Source organism: Salmo trutta, unplaced genomic scaffold (genome assembly GCF_901001165.1).
Source record: "Salmo trutta unplaced genomic scaffold, fSalTru1.1, whole genome shotgun sequence".
NCBI lineage: Eukaryota > Metazoa > Chordata > Actinopteri > Salmoniformes > Salmonidae > Salmo > Salmo trutta.
Window position 1 is genome coordinate 689114 of NW_021822437.1, and position 25261 is coordinate 714374.

The window sequence follows — 25261 nt, forward strand, 5'->3', positions numbered from 1 at the left end:
CAGAGACAGACAGACAGAGACAGAGACAGACAGACAGACAGAGACAGACAGAGACAGACAGAGACAGACAGACAGAGACAGACAGAGACAGACAGAGACAGACAGAGACAGACAGAGACAGACAGAGACAGACAGAGACAGACAGAGACAGAGACAGACAGAGACAGACAGAGACAGACAGAGACAGACAGAGACAGAGACAGACGACAGACGACAGACGACAGACGACAGACGACAGACGACAGACAGAGACAGACAGACAGAGACAGACAGACAGAGACAGACAGAGACAGACAGACAGAGACAGACAGAGACAGACGTACCTTCTGCCTATAGCAGGCGTCTGCGTTAGGGTTGAGCCCCAGCAGGGCCTGCTCGTCCATGTTGATAATGGAGACAGACTGGCAGGCCATGAGAAGGTTAGCTGCTGCTTCCCTCCACTGTAGTTTCACTGTCTTCTGTTGCTCCCCTCCGGCAGGCCAAGCACATCTACACAACAACAACAACAATAACAATAACTAGGGCTGGGAATAGCCAGGGACCTCACAATACGAGATCATGAAACTAAGGTGCCAATACAATGTGTATTGCGATTCTCATGACTCCATATGTATTGAGAGTCTATATTTACACTGTGATTCGATACTGTGATTTTATTGCAATTTGATGTTCCGAACATATTGCTCACCAATATGTCTGCTGCAGAGCGACAAGACAAAACAAGTTTTTGTTATTTAAAAAAATAAAAAAACGTTTAACCCTTTTTCTCACCAATTTCGTGATATCCAAATTGGTAGTTACAGTCTTGTCCCATCACTGCAACTCCCGTACGGACTCGGGACAGGCGAAGGTCGAGAGCCGTGCGTCCTCTGAAACACGACCTCGCCAAGCCGCTCTGCTTCTTTATACACTGCTCGCTTAACCCGGAAGCCAGCCGCACCAATGTGTCGGAGGAAATACCGTCCAGCTGGAGACCGGAAGTCAGCTTGCAGGCACCCGGCCCGCCACAAGGAGTCGCTGGAGCGCGAACGGGACAAGGACATCCCGGCCGGCCAAACTCTCCCCTAACCCGGACGACGGCGCTGGGCAAAACTCTCCCCTAACCCGGACGGCGACGCTGGGCCAAACTCTCCCCTAACCCGGGCGACGGCGCTGGGCCAAACTCTCCCCTAACCCGGGCGACGGCGCTGGGCCAAACTCTCCCCTAACCCGGGCGACGGCGCTGGGCCAAACTCTCCCCTAACCCGGGCGACGGCGCTGGGCCAAACTCTCCCCTAACCCGGGCGACGGCGCTGGGCCAAACTCTCCCCTAACCCGGACGGCGACGCTGGGCCAAACTCTCCCCTAACCCGGACGACGACGCTGGGCCAAACTCTCCCCTAACCCGGACGACGCTGGGCCAAACTCTCCCCTAACCCGGACGGCGCTGGGCCAATTGTGCGTCGCCTCACAGGTCCCCCCCGGGTCACAGCCGACTGTGACTCAGCCTGGGATCGAACCCGGGTCTGTAATGATGCCACAAGCACTGCGATGCAGTACCTTAGACCGCCAACGCCAAGTTTTGATCAGTCATGGAAATTAAAATTAAAAAGTGCTGAAAACAAAATTGGTCTCCTCATTTAAAAAGACAGAGAACAAGTGATGACAGAAACATACTGGAGTTTTGGTGCCGGTACAGCCAACTAAAGATACATTATATTGCCATATCATCAAAAACAGAAACATACTGGAGTTTTGGTGCCGGTGCAGCCAACTAAAGATACATTATATTGCCATATCATCAAAAACAGAAACATATTGTAGTTTTGGTGCCGGTACAGCCAACTAAAGATACATTATATTGCCATATCATCAAAAACAGAAACATATTGGAGTTTTGGTGCCGGTACAGCCAACTAAAGATACATTATATTGCCATATCATCAAAAAGAAATATCCTGATATGTAACTATCAATTTTTGAAAGTCTGAGATAATTTACTGAACGCTGTTATGGATTCTCTCACACACACACACACATTACCAACCATAACAACACACAAGGAAGAACGATGATGATGTGGAAATCTGCCGGATTTGAAACCCATTGTAATCTATGGAATACATTCAAATACACCTGGTTACCAAATGGCAGTTATGATGAGTAGCTAAAGAAACATGGGTAACTTACATAACCACTAACTTTATAGAGCTAGCCTCCGCCTCCCGGCATAGAGCTAGCCTCCGCCTCCCGGCATAGAGCTAGCCTCCGCCTCCCGGCATAGAGCTAGCCTCCGCCTCCCGGCATAGAGCTAGCCTCCGCCTCTTGGCATAGCTGGTGCTGTTGAGTTCCATTGTGTGATTGCCTCATTGACTCAGTGGCAGCTGACCAGCATGCCCAGGACAGTGAACAACAGTAGCTAACTAGCTAGCACAGCAGTGTAGTGGCCTGCACGGCACAGCGAGTGTCAGCGAGTGTGTGTGGCTAGTATTGTTTGACACACACACACACACACACACACACACACACACAGCGTAATGCTGAGTCAACACAAACATGCAGGCGTTGATGCGAGGCCCAGACAGACCCTGTAACTGGCCTCTCCCCTCTACATAATGAACACTATGAACAATACCGCCGTACCCCAGCAGCTAACCCGCCGCCGTACCCCAGCAGCTAACCTCGGGTCCGCCGCCGTACCCCAGCAGCTAACCTCGGGTCCGCCGCCGTACCCCAGCAGCTAACCTCGGGTCCGCCGCCGTACCCCAGCAGCTAACCTCGGGTCCGCCGCCGTACCCCAGCAGCTAACCTCGGGTCCGCCGCCGTACCCCAGCAGCTAACCTCGGGTCCGCCGCCGTACCCCAGCAGCTAACCTCGGGTCCGCCGCCGTACCCCAGCAGCTAACCTCGGGTCCGCCGCCGTACCCCAGCAGCTAACCTCGGGTCCGCCGCCGTACCCCAGCAGCTAACCTCGGGTCCGCCGCCGTACCCCAGCAGCTAACCTCGGGTCCGCCGCCGTACCCCAGCAGCTAACCTCGGGTCCGCCGCCGTACCCCAGCAGCTAACCTCGGGTCCGCCGCCGTACCCCAGCAGCTAACCTCGGGTCCGCCGCCGTACCCCAGCAGCTAACCTCGGGTCCGCCGCCGTACCCCAGCAGCTAACCTCGGGTCCGCCGCCGTACCCCAGCAGCTAACCTCGGGTCCGCCGCCGTACCCCAGCAGCTAACCTCGGGTCCGCCGCCGTACCCCAGCAGCTAACCTCGGGTCCGCCGCCGTACCCCAGCAGCTAACCTCGGGTCCGCCGCCGTACCCCAGCAGCTAACCTCGGGTCCGCCGCCGTACCCCAGCAGCTAACCTCGGGTCCGCCGCCGTACCCCAGCAGCTAACCTCGGGTCCGCCGCCGTACCCCAGCAGCTAACCTCAGGTCCGCCGCCGTACCCCAGCAGCTAACCTCAGGTCCGCCGTACCCCAGCAGCTAACCTCAGGTCCGCCGTACCCCAGCAGCTAACCTCAGGTCCGCCGTACCCCAGCAGCTAACCTCAGGTCCGCCGTACCCCAGCAGCTAACCTCAGGTCCGCCGTACCCCAGCAGCTAACCTCAGGTCCGCCGTACCCCAGCAGCTAACCTCAGGTCCGCCGTACCCCAGCAGCTAACCTCAGGTCCGCCGTACCCCAGCAGCTAACCTCAGGTCCGCCGTACCCCAGCAGCTAACCTCAGGTCCGCCGTACCCCAGCAGCTAACCTCAGGTCCGCCGTACCCCAGCAGCTAACCTCAGGTCCGCCGTACCCCAGCAGCTAACCTCAGGTCCGCCGTACCCCAGCAGCTAACCTCAGGTCCGCCGTACCCCAGCAGCTAACCTCAGGTCCGCCGTACCCCAGCAGCTAACCTCAGGTCCACTGTACCCCAGCAGCTAACAGTTAGACAACACATAGCTAGCATGATGCAACATGGACTCAATATTTCTAATCAGTTACGTACACATATGCTGCAGATAACACAACAGGTGCAGCGAAATGCTTGTGTTTCTAGCTCCAACAGTAATACCAAATGCTTGTGTTTCTAGCTCCAACAGTGCAGTAATACCTAATGCTTGTGTTTCTAGCTCCAACAGTAATACCTAATGCTTGTGTTTCTAGCTCCAACAGTAATACCTAATGCTTGTGTTTCTAGCTCCAACAGTACAGTAATACCGAATGCTTGTGTTTCTAGCTCCAACAGTAATACCTAATGCTTGTGTTTCTAGCTCCAACAGCAGTAGGATGGTGTGGACAGCAGTAGTTATATAGGATAGTGTGGACAGCAGTAGTTATATAGGATGGTGTGGACAGCAGTAGTTATACAGGATTTGCCTTGACTAGAATAAATTATAAACACATGAGTAAAACAGTTTGGAAACGTTATTAAAGTGACCAGTGATCCACGTCTATTTACACGGAGCAGCAGTCTGAGGTGCAGGGTAGAGTACCGGGTGGTAGCAGGCTAGTAACACTGACTAAAGTTCAGGGTAGAGTACCGGGTGGTAGCAGGCTAGTAACACTGACTAAAGTTCAGGGTAGAGTACCGGGTGGTAGCCAGCTAGTAACACTGACTAAAGTTCAGGGTAGAGTACCGGGTGGTAGCAGGCTAGTAACACTGACTAAAGTTCAGGGCAGGGCGCTGGGATGCTGGGCGGAGGCCGGCTACTGGAGACTAACATTCGGATGGCCTGGAGATAGAAGCTGGGTTTTTTTAGTTTCTCTGTCCCAGCTTTAATGCACATGCACATGTCTCCTCCTTCTAGATGGTAGAGGGGGGCGGACAGGAAGTGGCTGTTGACTGTGTTTCTACTGGTCGTTGTTTTAAGGCTGGTTGTATTGGTGTTAGCTAGGTTACCAAATAAAATGATGCTTTATTACCAACGCGGTATTGTAAAACACATCGTTTCGTGGCCGGTGTTTGCTTGTTTGCCGACTTTTTTTGTACAGCTTTGACAGCGCTACTGTATCTTTCTGACATGCAAAGACCCAAACAGCGTTCCATAGTATGTCGTGAAGCTAATAGCAGCGAAGCTATTACTGTGTAACTCCGGTAGGGCAACATCTGAAAAATAGTGCACTTGGTAATGTTAGTGTGTACCGGAGCGCGACCAGTCGGCGAAAGCCAACATCACCCACGACAGAGAACGGTTGATTGTCAAAGGCAATGAATTCCATTATCTTGGCTTTAATGGATTTCGCCTTTTGAGTTGTCGTCTCGTTGAAATGTTCTTACTCTTTCAAATGACTGCTGGACTTGTTGACTGCTCGATCCACACAGCAGACATTGTGGGCTAGGTTAGGAATGCTGATTTGCACGTGTAGCGCAAACATTTTAACGTGGCGTCATTACGTCATGTACCTTCGTTATATCGGTATGCACGGTAGCTTTGACATCCGGTTTTTAACTAGACACCGGGCCGATACCGATGTTGGCATTTTTAGCTAATATCAGCCGATTCCCATATGTTCACCGACATATCGTGCATCTCTAATGGAAACTGCTCGGCATCTGACCACAAGGCGCTACAGAGGGTAGTGTGTACGACCCAGTATATCGCTGGGGCCAAGCTTCCTGACATCCAGGACCTCTATACCAGGCGGTGTCAGAGGAAGGCCCCCCAAAAAATGTATCAAAGACTACAGTCACCCAGTCAGACTGTTCTCTCTGCTACCGCACGGCAGGTGGTACCGGAGCGCCAAGTCCAGGACCAAAAGGCTCCTTAACAGCGTCTACCCCCAAGCCATAAGACTGCTGAACAATTCATCAAATGGCCACCCAGCCACCCCATTTGTTTTTACACTGCTGCTACTCACTGTTTATTATCTATGAATAGTCACTTCAGCCTTGTTATTGTTATGTCATTTTCTTGTGTTACTTTTTGATTTTGTTTAACACTTTAGTTTATTTAGGAAAACATTTGCGTAACTCTATTTCTTGAACTGCATTGTTTGGTTAAGGCCTTGTCAGTAAGCATTTCACGGTAAGGTAAGGTTGTTGTATTCGGCGCATGTGACAAATAAAATGTAAATTTGCTGTAGATGTCCTGGAGGGCAGGCAGTGTTGCCCGCGGTGATGCGTTGGGACGACCACACCACCTACTGGAGAGCCCTGCGGTTGAGGACGGTGCAGGTGCCGTACCAGGCGGTGATACAGCCCGAACAGACAGGATGCTCTCGATGGCGCATCTGTAAAAGAACGCGAGGATCTGATTGGCCCCGCGCCTAATTTCTTCTGGAGGTCGAAGAGGCGGTTGTTGCGCCTTCTTCACCACACCGTCTGTGTGAATGGATCATTTCTGGTTGTCAGTCCACGCCGATGGAACTTGAAGCATTTTTCACCGTCTCCACTGTGGCACCGTCGATGTGAATGGGGGGGGGGGGCGTGATCTCTCCGGTGTCTCCTGAAGTCCACGATAAGCTCCTTCGTTATGTCGACGTTGAGGTAAGAGATTATTTTTCCTGGCAGCACTCCGCCAGGGGCCCTCGACCTCCTCCCTGTAGGCCGTCTTGTCGTTGTTGGTACATCAGCACTACCACTGTTGTGTCATCAGCAAACTTTGATGATTGAGTTGGAGACGTGAGCAGCCAAGCAGTCACGGGTGAACAGGGAGTACAGCAGGGAATCCAGCACCCAGTTGCATAGGGCAGGGTTCAGACCCCAGGACCCCCGAGCTCAGTGATGAACTTGGAGGGCACTATGGTGTCGAAAGCTGCGCTGTAGTCGATGAACAGCATTTATATACATAGGAATTCATCTTGTCCAGATGGGATAGGGCAGTGTGCATGCGACGGCGGTTGAGTCATCTGTGGATCTGTTGGGGCGGTACGCAAATCGTAGTGGGTCTAGGGCATCAGGTAAGGTGATATTAACTAGTAGGTCTAGGGCATCAGGTAAGGTGATATTAACTAGTGGGTCTAGGGCATCAGGTAAGGTGATATTAACTAGTGGGTCTAGGGCATCAGGTAAGGTGATATTAACTAGTGGGTCTAGGGCATCAGGTAAGGTGATATTAACTAGTGGGTCTAGGGCATCAGGTAAGGTGATATTAACTAGTGGGTCTAGGGCATCAGGTAAGGTGATATTAACTAGTAGGTCTAGGGCATCAGGTAAGGTGATATTAACTAGTGGGTCTAGGGCATCAGGTAAGGTGATATTAACTAGTGGGTCTAGGGCATCAGGTAAGGTGATATTAACTAGTGGGTCTAGGGCATCAGGTAAGGTGATATTAACTAGTGGGTCTAGGGCATCAGGTAAGGTGATATTAACTAGTAGGTCTAGGGCATCAGGTAAGATGATATTAACTAGTGGGTCTAGGGCATCAGGTAAGGTGATATTAACTAGTAGGTCTAGGGCATCAGGTAAGGTGATATTAACTAGTGGGTCTAGGGCATCAGGTAAGGTGATATTAACTAGTAGGTCTAGGGCATCAGGTAAGGTGATATTAACTAGTGGGTCTAGGGCATCAGGTAAGGTGATATTAACTAGTGGGCCTAGGGCATCAGGTAAGGTGATATTAACTAGTGGGTCTAGGGCATCAGGTAAGGTGATATTAACTAGTGGGTCTAGGGCATCAGGTAAGGTGATATTAACTAGTGGGTCTAGGGCATCAGGTAAGGTGATATTAACTAGTAGGTCTAGGGCATCAGGTAAGGTGATATTAACTAGTGGGTCTAGGGCATCAGGTAAGGTGATATTAACTAGTAGGTCTAGGGCATCAGGTAAGGTGATATTAACTAGTGGGCCTAGGGCATCAGGTAAGGTGATATTAACTAGTGGGTCTAGGGCATCAGGTAAGGTGATATTAACTAGTGGGTCTAGGGCATCAGGTAAGGTGATATTAACTAGTGGGTCTAGGGCATCAGGTAAGGTGATATTAACTAGTAGGTCTAGGGCATCAGGTAAGGTGATATTAACTAGTGGGTCTAGGGCATCAGGTAAGGTGATATTAACTAGTAGGTCTAGGGCATCAGGTAAGGTGATATTAACTAGTGGGTCCAGGGCATCAGGTAAGGTGATATTAACTAGTGGGTCTAGGGCATCAGGTAAGGTGATATTAACTAGTGGGTCTAGGGCATCAGGTAAGGTGATCCTTAACTAGTGGGTCTAGGGCATCAGGTAAGGTGATATTAACTAGTGGGTCTAGGGCATCAGGTAAGGTGATCCTTAACTAGTGTGTCCAGGGCATCAGGTAAGGTGATATTAACTAGTAGGTCTAGGGCATCAGGTAAGGTGATATTAACTAGTAGGTCTAGGGCATCAGGTAAGGTGATATTAACTAGTGGGCCTAGGGCATCAGGTAAGGTGATATTAACTAGTGGGTCTAGGGCATCAGGTAAGGTGATCCTTAACTAGTGGGTCTAGGGCATCAGGTAAGGTGATATTAACTAGTGGGTCTAGGGTATCAGGTAAGGTGATATTAACTAGTGGGTCTAGGGCATCAGGTAAGGTGATATTAACTAGTGGGTCTAGGGCATCAGGTAAGGTGATATTAACTAGTGGGTCTAGGGCATCAGGTAAGGTGATATTAACTAGTGGGTCTAGGGCATCAGGTAAGGTGATATTAACTAGTAGGTCTAGGGCATCAGGTAAGGTGATATTAACTAGTGGGTCTAGGGTATCAGGTAAGGTGATATTAACTAGTGGGTCTAGGGCATCAGGTAAGGTGATATGATCCTTAACTAGTGGGTCCAGGGCATCAGGTAAGGTGATATTAACTAGTAGGTCTAGGGCATCAGGTAAGGTGATATTAACTAGTGGGTCTAGGGTATCAGGTAAGGTGATATTAACTAGTGGGTCTAGGGCATCAGGTAAGGTGATATTAACTAGTGGGTCTAGGGCATCAGGTAAGGTGATATTAACTAGTGGGTCTAGGGCATCAGGTAAGGTGATATGAACCTTAACTAGCGTCAAAGCATTTCAGGGTGACAGCAGTGAGCGCTGTGGGGGCGATGGTCATTTAGTTCAGGTACTTTTGCTTTTCTTGGGTCAAGGAACAAATGGTGGACATCTTGAAGCAAATGTGGACATCAGACTGGGATAGGAGAGACTGAATATATCCGGAAACACTCCAGCCAGCTGGTTAATAACATGTTCTGAGGACGTGGGACGCTGTCTGGCCCGGTCCGGTCGCCTTGCGAGGTCTAATAAACTATTTTGACCTAGATGCCTGTTACCTAGTATTGACTAACGTTAACTAGCTTAACTCGCTAGCGGCTGGACATCGGGCACCGATATACCGACTGTCCGTCTGTGTCTGGTCAGCCACTCCTCACAAAAAGTTGCCCTTGTGTGTGTGTGTGTGTGTGTGTGTGTAGAGTGCTGGCTTGTTCTCATAACGTTAGCTGGATATCTAGTTAGCTTCGTTTAAACTAACAAGGTATAACAACGATAAATACAGGTTTTATACTTGTATTATCAACAAAACAAAAAAAACGTCTATCGTTGTACCACATTGCGCCCCGATAACGGTCTCGGTGCTCGATTCCCGAGGCCCCGTTAAACAAAATCAATTCAGAAGAAAACCGATATATATCTCACCTTATTGCTAACTTTTATCTCATCGTCTCCGTCCGTCGGTACATCCTAAATCGTCAGGAATTACTCAGGAGAAACACTTTCCCTTCTAGTTTTGTCTGTTTATCTCTGCTAAAAAAAAAAATAGGGTTCAAGAGGAGGAATTTCTTCGAGCGGATTTCTTGCGGCGTGTCGATTAAAACCGGATGTCGGGGGGGAAACGTCACATTTTCGTGGGGTCATGACCACCGGAAGAAGAAGTTCCCTCACACATTTTTTTTTTTTTGTCAAATAAAACGTTAAAACCTTTAATTTCCTTCACGACAAGTCTGTGGCTAGATATATGTTTTTTGTCATCCTTTTTCCTCATAATAATTCCATAAATGTTTTTGAAAAGGGAATATTTAACTATTTTTTTTCACAAATTGATGAGATAAATCTAATTTATTATTTTTTTATTTATTTTTATTTCACCTTTATTTAACCAGGTAGGCTAGTTGAGAACAAGTTCTCATTTACAACTGCGACCTGGCCAAGATAAAGCAAAGCAGTTCGACAACATACAACAACACAGAGTTACACATGGAATAAACAAAACACACAGTCAATAATACATTAGAAAAATAAGTCTATATACAATGTGAGCAAATGAGGTGAGATAAGGGAGGATAAGGCAATAAATAGGCCATGGTGGCAAAGTAAATACAATATAGCAAGTAAAACACTGGAATGGTAGAATTGTGGTAGAAGAAAGTGCAAAGTAGAAATAGAAATAATGGGGTGCAAAGGAGCAAAACAAAATAAATAAATAAATACAGTAGGGGAAAAGGTAGTTGTTTGGGCTAAATTATAGATGGGCTATGTACAGGTGCAGTGATCTGTGAGCTGCTCTGACAGCTGGTGAGGGAGATAAGTGTTTCCAGTTTCAGAGATTTAGATATGAGGTGATTCTACTCTCTGATACAGCCAAAGATTGACTGTCGTTGACAATGTCAAAGATACTGATAAAAATTATAGCTAAAATATAAAGAAAATCGTTCATAAGATTTTTTTTTTTTAATTGGGTTATTACAGCTTATAAACGCTCTTGACGGCGAACCAATCTGAGGAATTAAAACGTTTTGATCCCGCCCCTTTTTGTACGTGATATCCGGGTTCTCCGCCCTACTACTTCCTCTTTCCCAGTTCGCAGTCAGCGAGAGACACCATGAAGGCGTCTGGCACAGTATGTAAAATTGTTTATTCGACCTTTTTAAAACCACAGAAACCCAGTTATATAGACAGATTTGAGTACATACCGTTACAATCGTTTGATTGATGTAGTCACATGATGCTAAATCGATATAAATAGTTTAAATGATCGTTTTCTTTTATAAAAACTGAAGCCTCCGCGGCTATAACATGGCGTCCACGTTTGAGATTTCGGACCATGTGGGCCCGTAGAGAAACAAGGCAAGCTAACTAGGGAAAAGATGAGAACAAATTTACCCGTCTGTGTATTTTTAGCCCACCTTTCTCCAAACAATTTGTCTTTCTGTACACTTCATCCCAGGGTGTGTTAAAATGCCCGTGAAGTGCTAACTTTAGTAAGCTAGTTAGTTGCCATATACCTGCCCAGCCGGAGGCCACGTTGCTAGCCGGCTAACTTGGCCACTTACATTTTAGTCATTTATCAGACGCTCTTATCCAGAGCGACTTACAGTAGTGAATACATACATTTCATTTCATGCAATTTTTATATATATATATATATATATATAACTAGATAGTGGTCCCGTGTGGCTCAGTTGGTAGAGCGTGGTGTTTGCAACGCCAGGGTTGAGGGTTCAATTCCCACGAGGGACCAGTACGGAGAAAAATAATGTATGAAATGTATGCATTCACTACTGTAAGTCACTCTGGATAAGACCGTCTGTAAAATGTAGTGTCATTCAGAACTGTAAAAAATATCTTAAGTTAGCAGGTTAAGATTGTCTGGTTACCAACCTAAAGACATTGCGCCTTTATTAATACATGAAACCAACGTAATGTTGACATCATGCAGTTTGACTGTAGGAAATGTCAAGCATTGTATTAATTTCATTTAGTAAATGTTTTTCTATTTCTGAATTGTAATGCACCCTAACCCAAAGGCCATATCAAATAAAAGGTATGATCTTGTCAGGTGTGCTAAAATCAACATGATGTATCTTGTCGCCTTTCTCTGATGCTGATGTGCCGTTGAAAGTGAATCCAAGGTTCAACATTTTTTTAATACTATATTTTGTTTTATCCGGTATCCATCAGTCTTTTATTTAAAGTTAGCAACTGGTATATTTGGACGGTTTGTAAAAATCGTCCTATGGACATTATATTGTACGTTACCTCACATTACTTCCTCTCCTGCTCCATCCACACAGCTTAGGGAGTACAAAGTCGTTGGGCGCCTCCTGCCCTCGGTGAAGAACCCCACCCCTCCTCTCTACCGCATGCGGATCTTCGCTCCTAACCACGTGGTGGCTAAATCTCGCTTCTGGTACTTTGTCTCCCAGCTGAGGAAGATGAAGAAGGCCAACGGAGAGACTGTCTACTGTGGGCTGGTAGGTACGGGGGGGACAGGGTGGGATAATGGGGGGGGGGGGGCAGGGTGGGATGATGGGGGGGACAGGGTGGGATGGGGAGGCAGGGTGGGATGGGGGGGGACAGACAGGGTGGGAGGGGGGGGGGACAGGGTGGGATGATGATGGGGGGGATGGGGGGGGACAGACAGGGTGGGATGATAAGTCAGGGGGGGAACAAATCAACTGCTAAGATTTCACCGGTTTATTGAATTCATATGTTTTTTTTATGTGTTTTCTATTTACTGAGATTTTCATTATGTGCAAATAAACGATTATATTATGGGAATGGATGGTGGTCAGTGGTCTGGCTGGAAGTTAGTATTACTGTTGCACAAACAACCATGAAGTAGTTTTAAAGACACTGCTCTTTAAAGAGAGATTACAGAAGAAAGGAAACGGTTGATGAGATTGACCGGTATTAGATTTGTATGTAAAAAGAAACCGATCGCTGCATCGTTTGTGAGATGGTACTCTCCCGAAGGCCCCGTCGTACCTGAAGAAATGGACAAATGTTGCCGTTTTCAGGGTAAACATGAGTAAATGTCGTGGGTGTACACCAGTGTCGTCACGATATCCTGAATTTAGACTTAAACTTCCTGTTTTACTGTCAGGATACTCAATATCATCAACGATGCTTGATTTTCAAAACAACGCCACAACATATAAAATGGTCGCTTAAGGCACCGATGGAAAATGGCACCTGATCCAGATGGAGGAACTCAGTTACAGCTCTTTTATTTAACCTTTATATAACTAGGCAAGTCAGTTAAGAACAAATTCTTATTTACAATGACGGCCTCCCGGGGAACAGTGGGGTTAACTGCCTTGTTCAGGGGGCAGAACGACAGATTTGTACCTTGTCAGTTCGGGGATTCGAACTTGCAACATTTCGGTTAATAGTCCAACGCTCTAACCACTAGGCTACCTGCTCTAACCACTAGGCTACCTGCCTCTAACCACTAGGCTACCTGTCTCTAACCACTAGGCTACCTGCTCTAACCACTAGGCTACCTGCTCTAACCACTAGGCTACCTGCTCTAACCACTAGGCTACCTGCTCTAACCACTAGGCTACCTGCTCTAACCACTAGGCTACCTGCCTCTAACCACTAGGCTACCTGCCTCTAACCACTAGGCTACCTGCCTCTAACCACTAGGCTACCTGCTCTAACCACTAGGCTACCTGCTCTAACCACTAGGCTACCTGCCTCTAACCACTAGGCTACCTGCCTCTAACCACTAGGCTACCTGCCTCTAACCACTAGGCTACCTGCCTCTAGCCACTAGGCTACCTGCTCTAACCACTAGGCCACCTGCCTCTAACCACTAGGCCACCTGCTCTAACCACTAGGCTACCTGTCTCTAACCACTAGGCTACCTGCTCTAACCACTAGGCTACTTGCTCTAACCACTAGGCTACCTGCTCTAACCACTAGGCTACCCTGCCGCCTCTGTTCTGTGGTTGGGTATCTTGGGGTTTTCTTTAAACTATGCAAGTCAGTTAAAAAAATATATATATTATTTATTTACCATGACGGCTTACACCAGCCGAACCCGGACGACGCTGGGCCAATTTGTGTTATGGGTGACGCACAATGTATCAATCATACATTCAATTTGATTGTTCTTTTGTAGGTTTTAGTAAAAACATTTTGGTAATAATTTATTTTGAAAGATACATTTCTAGGTAAACTTAATTAAATCAAGCTGAAGACCAGGTCTTATTCACAGTACAGGTGAATGAAGATTATTCAATAGGAGTGTGTCATGCATTGAGTTATTCAGCTTGTTTTTAGCTGATTTAATTTCAATGGGGCTACAGATAACAAACAATCCCTTCTGTTTTAGGACTAGCATTGCGCTGATAGACTGGAACCTCTCAATCGTGGGAGACCCGTTTGACAGAAGCACAGAATGTAACTAACAAAATACTTTTACCGGGCTGTTTTTTGTTGTTGTTGTGTATCTGGAAAAGTACCCAAGTTTCAGAATACCGTGCAACACTAATGTACATCCGTCTTTCATCCCTCTGCCCTTAAAAGTGTCAGTCCAGGAAGTTCTCGTTCTGTAAGGTTGAACCCTGTCTCTCAGTCCAGGAAGTTGTCTCGTTCTGTGAGGTTGAACCCTGTCTCTCAGTCCAGGAAGTTGTCTCGTTCTGTAAGGTTGAACCCTGTCTCTCAGTCCAGGAAGTTGTCTCGTTCTGTAAGGTTGAACCCTGTCTCTCAGTCCAGGAAGTTGTCTCGTTCTGTGAGGTTGAACCCTGTCTCTCAGTCCAGGAAGTTGTCTCGTTCTGTAAGGTTGAACCCTGTCTCTCAGTCCAGGAAGTTGTCTCGTTCTGTAAGGTTGAACCCTGTCTCTCAGTCCAGGAAGTTGTCTCGTTCTGTAAGATTGAACCCTGTCTCTCAGTCCAGGAAGCTGTCTCGTTCTGTAAGGTTGAACCCTGTCAGTCAGTCCAGGAGGTTGTCTCGTTCTGTAAGGTTGAACCCTGTCTCTCAGTCCAGGAAGTTGTCTCGTTCTGTGAGATTGAACCTCTCAGTCCAGGAAGTTGTCTTGTTCTGTAAGGTTGAACCCTGTCAGTCAGTCCAGGAGGTTGTCTCGTTCTGTGAGGTTGACCCCTGTCTAATTAACTCTGATTCCCCCCCACCTCTGTCTCAGGTGCACGAGAAGACTCCCCTGAAGGTGAAGAACTTTGGCATCTGGTTGCGTTACGACTCCCGTAGCGGAACCCACAACATGTACAGAGAATACAGAGACCTGACCACGTCTGCAGCCGTCACCCAGTGCTGTAAGTATGTCCCGGTAGAATACAGAGACCTGACCACGTCTGCAGCCGTCACCCAGTGCTGTAAGTTTGACCCAGTGTGGAGAACACTGGACTGTCCTAGTGCTGTATGTCCCAGTGTGGACAACACTGGACTGTCTCCCAGTGTGGACAACACTGGACTGTCTCCCAGTGTGGACAACACTGGACTGTCTCCCAGTGTGGACAACACTGGACTGTCTCCCAGTGTGGACAACACTGGACTGTCTCCCAGTGTGGACAACACTGGACTGTCTCCTAGTGCTGTAAGTTTGTCCCAGTCTCTCTGACAGTCTGGAGTTCACTGGATTTAACCCATTGATGCATTGGACGGCCATTTTTAAGATCTGTGATCATTATCAGCTGGTTCCTAATGATGATAGATGTTTAGTTAAACAGCTTGTATCTGCTGTAGCTCCGTCCCAGGAGAATAGAGAGGGAATTTAGAGTTAACAGTGTAAACGTTTGAGTTGGCACATAAACCCGAAGTGCATTGTCTCTCTGTGTGTGTGTGTGTGTGTGTGTGTGTGTGTGTGTGTGTGTGTGTGTGTGTGTTAGGTTTGGGTACTATCCGGATGTTCATACCGTTTCTGTACCACGCTGGGGTATACGGTATTATCGGAGGTGTACCTAAGTTGCACTGTAAACCATTTAGGAAACCGGGATCTTGATCCAGGGGGATGTTGAGTATCTCTGCTGTAACCAAGAAGCTTGATGTTGACATCTAACACTTATAGCAAGTTGGCTATTTACTCAGTACATCTTAGCTAGCAAGTTGGCTATTTACTCAGTACATCTTAGCTAGCAAGTTAGCTATTTACTCAGTACATCTTAGCTAGCAAGTTAGCTATTTACTCAGTACATCTTAGCTAGCAAGTTAGCTATTTACTCAGTACATCTTAGCTAGCAAGTTAGCTATTTACTCAGTACATCTTAGCTAGCAAGTTAGCTATTTACTCAGTACATCTTAGCTAACTAGCTAGCTAAGATGTACTGAGTTACTCAGTACATCTTAGCTAGCAAGTTAGCTATTTACTCAGTACATCTTAGCTAGCAAGTTAGCTATTTACTCAGTACATCTTAGCTAGCAAGTTAGCTATTTACTCAGTACATCTTAGCTAGCTAGTTAGCTATTTACTCAGTACATCTTAGCTAGCAAGTAAGTTAGCTATTTACTCAGTACATCTTAGCTAGCAAGTAAGTTAGCTATTTACTCAGTACATCTTAGCTAGCAAGTAAGTTAGCTATTTACTCAGTACATCTTAGCTAGCAAGTTAGCTATTTACTCAGTACATCTTAGCTAGCAAGTAAGTTAGCTATTTACTCAGTACAACTTAGCTAGCAAGTTAGCAAACCAGATGTCATTTACTCAGTACATCTTAGCTAGCAAGTTAGCAAACCAGATGCACAGCTGGAGCCCAGGCTGGAGATCATTTACAAGCCTGCTGTGTGTGATCTTGTCGTGTCAGAAATCAAACCATCAGGACTCTGTTGTCTTTCAGCAGCTACACGTGAAACCAACGTTCTCCAATCCACACTTAAAAGCTTTGAGACGTGTACTTTATCTGACCCCCCCCCCAAAGGTCACAGTTTTTTTCACAAAGTTCAAGTGTCCGCTCAGCAAACCTGAAATTTGATCATTGGGATGTTGCTTAATTTGCCCTCCTAAAGGTTTTGATAAATCTTTCTTGGGGGGGGGGGGGGGGCAGTTGAGTGGTGTTGTCACTAGCTGTGTTTTTGTTTTTTTGTTATTCTAATGTTTTGTGTGTGTGTGTTCTCCAGATCGTGATATGGGCGCTCGCCATCGTGCCCGTGCTCATTCCATCCACATCATGAAGGTGCAGGAGATCGCCGCCAATAAATGCCGCAGACCTGCCATCAAGCAGTTCCACGTAAGTCCAACACACACAGTATATCGTTCACCCCGAGCGAGGGCAGACTGTTCCCTCTGCTACCAGCACAGCAAGCTGTACCGGGGCCCCTAGCTAGGGCAGACTGTTCCCTCTGCTACCAGCACAGCAAGCTGTACCGGGGCCCCTAGCTAGGTCAGACTGTTCTCTCTGCTACCAGCACAGCAAGCTGTACCGGGGCCCCTAGCTAGGTCAGACTGTTCTCTCTGCTACCAGCACAGCAAGCTGTACCGGGGCCCCTAGCTAGGTCAGACTGTTCTCTCTGCTACCAGCACAGCAAGCTGTACCGGGACCCCGAGCGAGGGCAGACTGTTCTCTCTGCTACCGGCACAGCAAGCTGTACCGGGGCCCCTAGCTAGGGCAGACTGTTCTCTCTGCTACCAGCACAGCAAGCTGTACCGGGGCCCCTAGCTAGGGCAGACTGTTCTCTCTGCTACCAGCACAGCAAGCTGTACCGGGGCCCCTAGCTAGGGCAGACTGTTCCCTCTGCTACCAGCACAGCAAGCTGTACCGGGGCCCCTAGCTAGGGCAGACTGTTCCCTCTGCTACCAGCACAGCAAGCTGTACCGGGGCCCCTAGCTAGGGCAGACTGTTCCCTCTGCTACCAGCACAGCAAGCTGTACCGGGGCCCCTAGCTAGGGCAGACTGTTCCCTCTGCTACCAGCACAGCAAGCGGTACCGGGGGCCCCTAGCTAGGGCAGACTGTTCCCTCTGCTACCAGCACAGCAAGCTGTACCGGGGCCCCTAGCTAGGGCAGACTGTTCTCTCTGCTACCAGCACAGCAAGCTGTACCGGGGCCCCTAGCTAGGGCAGACTGTTCCCTCTGCTACCAGCACAGCAAGCTGTACCGGGGCCCCTAGCTAGGGCAGACTGTTCTCTCTGCTACCGGCACAGCAAGCTGTACCGGGGCCCCTAGCTAGGGCAGACTGTTCCCTCTGCTACCAGCACAGCAAGCTGTACCGGGGCCCCTAGCTAGGGCAGACTGTTCCCTCTGCTACCAGCATAGCAAGCTGTACCGGGGCCCCTAGCTAGGGCAGACTGTTCCCTCTGCTACCAGCACAGCAAGCTGTACCGAGGCCCCTAGCTAGGGCAGACTGTTCCCTCTGCTACCAGCACAGCAAGCTGTACCGGGGCCCCGAGCTAGGGCAGACTGTTCTCTCTGCTACCAGCACAGCAAGCTGTACCGGGGCCCCGAGCTAGGGCAGACTGTTCCCTCTGCTACCAGCACAGCAAGCTGTACCGGGGCCCCGAGCTAGGGCAGACTGTTCTCTCTGCTACCAGCACAGCAAGCTGTACCGGGGCCCCTAGCTAGGGCAGACTGTTCTCTCTGCTACCAGCACAGCAAGCTGTACCGGGACCCCGAGCTAGGGCAGACTGTTCTCTCTGCTACCAGCACAGCAAGCTGTACCGGGGCCCCTAGCTAGGGCAGACTGTTCCCTCTGCTACCAGCACAGCAAGCTGTACCGGGGCCCCGAGCTAGGGCAGACTGTTCCCTCTGCTACCAGCACAGCAAGCTGTACCGGGGCCCCGAGCTAGGGCAGACTGTTCCCTCTGCTACCAGCACAGCAAGCTGTACCGGGGCCCCTAGCTAGGGCAGACTGTTCTCTCTGCTACCGGCACAGCAAGCTGTACCGGGGCCCCTAGCTAGGGCAGACTGTTCTCTCTGCTACCAGCACAGCAAGCTGTACCGGGGCCCCTAGCTAGGGCAGACTGTTCCCTCTGCTACCAGCACAGCAAGCTGTACCGGGGCCCCTAGCGAGGGCAGACTGTTCCCTCTGCTACCAGCACAGCAAGCTGTACCGGGGCCCCTAGCTAGGGCAGACTGTTCCCTCTGCTACCAGCACAGCAAGCTGTACCGGGGCCCCTAGCTAGGGCAGACTGTTCCCTCTGCTACCAGCACAGCAAGCTGTACCGGGGCCCCTAGCTAGGGCAGACTGTTCTCTCTGCTACCAGCACAGCAAGCTGTACCGGGGCCCCTAGCTAGGGCAGACTGTTCCCTCTGCTACCGGCACAGCAAGCTGTACCGGGGCCCCTAGCTAGGGCAGACTGTTCCCTCTGCTACCAGCACAGCAAGCTGTACCGGGGCCCCGAGCTAGGGCAGACTGTTCTCTCTGCTACCAGCACAGCAAGCTGTACCGGGGCCCCTAGCTAGGGCAGACTGTTCCCTCTGCTACCAGCACAGCAAGCTGTACCGGGACCCCGAGCTAGGGCAGACTGTTCTCTCTGCTACCAGCACAGCAAGCTGTACCGGGGCCCCTAGCTAGGGCAGACTGTTCCCTCTGCTACCAGCACAGCAAGCTGTACCGGGGCCCCTAGCTAGGGCAGACTGTTCTCTCTGCTACCGGCACAGCAAGCGGTACCGGGGCCCCTAGCTAGGTCAGACTGTTCTCTCTGCTACCGGCACAGCAAGCTGTACCGGGGCCCCTAGCTAGGGCAGACTGTTCTCTCTGCTACCAGCACAGCAAGCTGTACCGGGGCCCCGAGCTAGGGCAGACTGTTCCCTCTGCTACCAGCACAGCAAGCTGTACCGGGGCCCCGAGCTAGGGCAGACTGTTCTCTCTGCTACCAGCACAGCAAGCTGTACCGGGGCCCCGAGCTAGGGCAGACTGTTCCCTCTGCTACCAGCACAGCAAGCTGTACCGGGGCCCCGAGCTAGGGCAGACTGTTCCCTCTGCTACCAGCACAGCAAGCGGTACCGGGACCCCTAGCTAGGGCAGACTGTTCTCTCTGCTACCAGCACAGCAAGCTGTACCGGGGCCCCGAGCTAGGGCAGACTGTTCTCTCTGCTACCAGCACAGCAAGCTGTACCGGGGCCCCTAGCTAGGGCAGACTGTTCCCTCTGCTACCAGCACAGCAAGCTGTACCGGGGCCCCTAGCTAGGGCAGACTGTTCTCTCTGCTACCAGCACAGCAAGCTGTACCGGGGCCCCGAGCTAGGGCAGACTGTTCTCTCTGCTACCAGCACAGCAAGCTGTACCGGGGCCCCTAGCTAGGGCAGACTGTTCCCTCTGCTACCAGCACAGCAAGCTGTACCGGGGCCCCTAGCTAGGGCAGACTGTTCCCTCTGCTACCAGCACAGCAAGCTGTACCGGGGCCCCTAGCTAGGGCAGACTGTTCTCTCTGCTACCAGCACAGCAAGCGGTACCGGGGCCCCTAGCTAGGGCAGACTGTTCTCTCTGCTACCAGCACAGCAAGCTGTACCGGGGCCCCTAGCTAGGGCAGACTGTTCCCTCTGCTACCAGCACAGCAAGCTGTACCGGGGCCCCTAGCTAGGGCAGACTGTTCTCTCTGCTACCAGCACAGCAAGCTGTACCGGGGCCCCTAGCTAGGGCAGACTGTTCTCTCTGCTACCAGCACAGCAAGCTGTACCGGGGCCCCTAGCTAGGGCAGACTGTTCCCTCTGCTACCAGCACAGCAAGCTGTACCGGGGCCCCGAGCGAGGGCAGACTGTTCTCTCTGCTACCGGCATAGCAAGCTGTACCGGGGCCCCTAGCTAGGGCAGACTGTTCTCTCTGCTACCAGCACAGCAAGCTGTACCGGGGCCCCTAGCTAGGTCAGACTGTTCCCTCTGCTACCGGCCCGGGGCCCCTAGCTAGGGCAGACTGTTCCCTCTGCTACCAGCACAGCAAGCTGTACCGGGGCCCCTAGCTAGGGCAGACTGTTCCCTCTGCTACCAGCACAGCAAGCGGTACCGGGGCCCCTAGCTAGGGCAGACTGTTCTCTCTGCTACCAGCACAGCAAGCGGTACCGGGGCCCCTAGCTAGGGCAGACTGTTCTCTCTGCTACCAGCACAGCAAGCGGTACCGGGGCCCCTAGCTAGGGCAGACTGTTCTCTCTGCTACCAGCACAGCAAGCTGTACCGGGGCCCCTAGCTAGGGCAGACTGTTCTCTCTGCTACCAGCACAGCAAGCTGTACCGGGGCCCCTAGCTAGGGCAGACTGTTCTCTCTGCTACCAGCACAGCAAGCTGTACCGGGGCACCTAGCTAGGGCAGACTGTTCTCTCTGCTACCAGCACAGCAAGCTGTACCGGGGCCCCTAGCTAGGGCAGACTGTTCTCTCTGCTACCGGCACAGCAAGCTGTACCGGGGCCCCTAGCTAGGTCAGACTGTTCTCTCTGCTACCAGCACAGCAAGCGGTACCGGGGCCCCTAGCGAGGGCAGACTGTTCTCTCTGCTACCAGCACAGCAAGCGGTACCGGGGCCCCGAGCTAGGTCAGACTGTTCTCTCTGCTACCAGCACAGCAAGCTGTACCGGGGCCCCTAGCTAGGGCAGACTGTTCTCTCTGCTACCAGCACAGCAAGCTGTACCGGGGCCCCTAGCTAGGGCAGACTGTTCCCTCTGCTACCAGCACAGCAAGCTGTACCGGGGCCCCGAGCGAGGGCAGACTGTTCTCTCTGCTACCGGCATAGCAAGCTGTACCGGGGCCCCTAGCTAGGGCAGACTGTTCTCTCTGCTACCAGCACAGCAAGCTGTACCGGGGCCCCTAGCTAGGTCAGACTGTTCCCTCTGCTACCGGCCCGGGGCCCCTAGCTAGGGCAGACTGTTCCCTCTGCTACCAGCACAGCAAGCTGTACCGGGGCCCCTAGCTAGGGCAGACTGTTCCCTCTGCTACCAGCACAGCAAGCGGTACCGGGGCCCCTAGCTAGGGCAGACTGTTCTCTCTGCTACCAGCACAGCAAGCGGTACCGGGGCCCCTAGCTAGGGCAGACTGTTCTCTCTGCTACCAGCACAGCAAGCGGTACCGGGGCCCCTAGCTAGGGCAGACTGTTCTCTCTGCTACCAGCACAGCAAGCTGTACCGGGGCCCCTAGCTAGGGCAGACTGTTCTCTCTGCTACCAGCACAGCAAGCTGTACCGGGGCCCCTAGCTAGGGCAGACTGTTCTCTCTGCTACCAGCACAGCAAGCTGTACCGGGGCACCTAGCTAGGGCAGACTGTTCTCTCTGCTACCAGCACAGCAAGCTGTACCGGGGCCCCTAGCTAGGGCAGACTGTTCTCTCTGCTACCGGCACAGCAAGCTGTACCGGGGCCCCTAGCTAGGTCAGACTGTTCTCTCTGCTACCAGCACAGCAAGCGGTACCGGGGCCCCTAGCGAGGGCAGACTGTTCTCTCTGCTACCAGCACAGCAAGCGGTACCGGGGCCCCGAGCTAGGTCAGACTGTTCTCTCTGCTACCAGCACAGCAAGCTGTACCGGGGCCCCTAGCTAGGGCAGACTGTTCTCTCTGCTACCGGCACAGCAAGCGGTACCGGGGCCCCTAGCTAGGTCAGACTGTTCTCTCTGCTACCGGCACAGCAAGCGGTACCGGGGCCCCTAGCTAGGGCAGACTGTTCTCTCTGCTACCGGCACAGCAAGCGGTACCGGGGCCCCTAGCTAGGTCAGACTGTTCTCTCTGCTACCGGCACAGCAAGCTGTACCGGGGCCCCTAGCTAGGGCAGACTGTTCTCTCTGCTACCGGCACAGCAAGCGGTACCGGGGACCCTAGCTAGGTCAGACTGTTCTCTCTGCTACCAGCACAGCAAGCTGTACCGGGGCCCCTAGCTAGGTCAGACTGTTCTCTCTGCTACCGGCACAGCAAGCGGTACCGGGGCCCCTAGCTAGGGCAGACTGTTCTCTCTGCTACCAGCACAGCAAGCGGTACCGGGGACCCGAGTCTAGGTCAGACTGTTCCCTCTGCTACCGGCACAGCAAGCGGTACCGGGGCCCCTAGCTAGGTCAGACTGTTCTCTCTGCTACCGGCACAGCAAGCGGTACCGGGGCGCCGAGTCTAGGTCAGACTGTTCGCTCTGCTACCGGCACAGCAAGCGGTACTGGGGACCCGAGTCTAGGTCAGACTGTTGGGTCAAATAATAATAATAATCATAGTGGTTGTCGAGGGAGCAACAGGTCAGCACCTCAGGAGTAAATGTCAATTGGCTTTTTCATTCTATACATTTCTACTTGATTATTATTTTTTTAAATGATTGTAGCTGTGATGGCTGTAGGTTTCTGCTGTTCAAAATAAACCAAGCGAGTGTTAGCATGGCGGCTACGTGTGCCTTGTTTTCTTCATGGAAATGCTAGGAGCTAAGATGGAATCATGTGAACGTTTCAAAGAATTGTTATTCAATTATTGCATCTTAGCTCCTCGTGTGTGTGTGTGTGTGTGTGTGTGTGTGACAGAGAGACGCTCCTTTTCGATTTTAAGTGTTCCACTCTGCTAACCAGCGCCTCGCCTAATCAGGTGCGCGTACCTTCTGCCTGTCAGATAAAATGGATAGCATGTCTTTGTCTAAAACAGTCTCGTCCTTGTCCTCTCCTCAGGACTCCAAGATCAAGTTCCCTCTTCCTCACAGGGTCCTGCGTCGTCAACACAAGCCCCGCTTCACCACCAAGAGACCAAACACCTTCTTCTAAAGGAAATGACCTCTGGTTTCACGTTGTGCGGGACAATAAAATTTCTAATTGTAGAAAAGAAGCCATTTTGTTTTGAGTTATTTCTTTTTTTAAATACATTTTTAGCTAAGATTTTGTGATACTTCTGATATGCAAGTTTGATATAACAAATTTCTGTGAACCGTGAGTTGGATTGCATAATGCTTTGCAGGAGGAGGGGGTGAATTGTTGTCGGTGGATATTATGTGAGAAGTTATTAGTTAACATTCAGAAATGTGAAGAGAAAATTTGAACCATCGCCACAGATTTGCTACAAAAACAGCCCCCTTAAATTATGGCTTTATAAATGAGCATTTAGAAAGAAATATGCATTGCATACGAGTACTGATCAATATATGAAAGATAAAAGTTATCAATAAAATACCATGGTTGAGCTCATCGTCACCACCTGCAGGTTGTTACATGCATTGTCCTGCAAGAGGCCATTTTTACCCCCCTTATCCATTAGAAACTCACATTTTTAAGAGTTCTTGCCTTTTTGTTCTATAATGACATAGTTTCACCCCACTAATATTTGTAAAGAAACCATAGCCCGTGCCATTAGTCATGTTAGCTGTATATTTAAATTATTTTAAATGTATTTTGTGTTTGTGGCGCGCACACACACACCTTCCACATGTTCATTTCCTGTAAGTTGGCGCCATCTTGTGGCTGGAGTTTGTAGTCTTGAGGTACCGCGGTCATCGACGTTTTACTGTCACGAAGGGGATTTCATTAAAGGTTTAAATACCTGGCAAAGCTTCAGGTAAGTTTGGTAAACGTCAATTCGGTAAAATGAGCGGGGAAAGTTATTCTCAATTCGGTAAAATGAGCGGGGAAAGTTATTCTCAATTGAAATTGTGTTAAACTCACATGGGACGGTTTCATGTCTTCCGTTAACGGATGAGACTAAATCTGACTTCATTTTTTTTTTTACTCAACTCAATAGACCTTAATAAATCCAGTGTCACATCACACGTTATGTCCTGTGTCAGATTTGTTTTTTTATATTCAAATGTGCTTTTAGGTTGGCTAATAAATCAAGACATGTAGGCTGGCTTGCAATATGAATGATACATTTTCAACAACCTCATGTGGGTAACGGAGGTCCTACAGATATCAGTGACAGTCAGTGCTCAGATACGGTGTTGACAGAGAGAGGAGAGGACCAGTTTAATACTGGTTTATTCCCCCGCCAGGTTTCCTGATCCCCTTGGAAAGACCTTCTGAAACATCAGGTAGACATACCTGTAATACCCTGGCTTTTTATTTATTTCACCTTTATTTAACCAGGTGGCTAGTTGAGAACAAGTCCTTTATTTAACCAGGTAGGCTAGTTGAGAACAAGTCCTTTATTTAACCAGGTAGGTTAGTTGAGAACAAGTTCTCATTTCCAACTGCGACCTGGCCAAGATAAAGCAAAGCAGTTCGACACAAACAACAACACAGAGTTACACATGGAATAAACAAACATACAGTCAATAATACAGTAGATAAATAAGTGTATATACAATGTGAGCAAATGAGGTGAGATAAGGGAGGTAAAGGCAAAACAAAAGGCCATGGTGGCAAAGTAAATATAATATAGCAAGTAAAACTTGTACTGAACAAGAAATATAAACACAACATGCATTACATTTTAATGAGTTACAGTTCGTAGAAGGAAATCAGGTCAATGTAAATAACTAAATTAGGTCCTAATCTATGGATTTCACATGACTGGGAATACAGATGAGCATCTGCTGGTCACAGATACTTTACAATAAAACGTAGAGGAGTTGGTCAGAAAAACCAGTCAGTTTCTGGTGTGACACGTCTCCTTCACATAGAGTTGATCAGGCTGTTGATTGGTGGTCCTGTTTGGATGTTGTCCCCACCTCCTCTTCGACGGCTGTGTGAAGTTGCTGGATATTGGCGGGAACTGGAACACGCTGTCGATCCCCAAACGTGCTCAATGGGGTGACGTGTCTGGTGAGTACGCAGGCCATGGAAGAACTGGGACATTTTTCAGCTTCCAGGAATTGTGTACAGAT

At 49.9% G+C, this 25261-nt stretch overlaps 1 protein-coding gene, 1 non-coding gene and 1 pseudogene across 2 annotated transcripts; 2 read left to right on the top strand and 1 right to left on the bottom strand.

Moving 5' to 3' along the window:
• LOC115182278 (exportin-T-like) overlaps positions 1–9729 on the bottom strand; it is a 37430-nt pseudogene extending 27701 nt beyond the window's left edge.
• Positions 9730–10660: 931 nt separating this feature from the next.
• On the top strand, positions 10661–23271 carry LOC115182263 (60S ribosomal protein L18a). The gene is made up of 5 exons (XM_029743881.1): positions 10661–10733; positions 11908–12087; positions 14763–14892; positions 16690–16799; positions 23118–23271. The coding sequence occupies exons 1-5, from the start codon at positions 10716–10718 to the stop codon at positions 23208–23210; spliced, it is 531 nt and encodes a 176-aa protein (XP_029599741.1). The 5' UTR covers positions 10661–10715; the 3' UTR covers positions 23211–23271.
• Positions 11622–11756, top strand: LOC115182296 (small nucleolar RNA SNORA68). Its single transcript, XR_003873711.1, has one exon. It is a non-coding gene; the product is annotated as a small nucleolar RNA SNORA68 (small nucleolar RNA).
• Positions 23272–25261: the final 1990 nt, after the last annotated feature.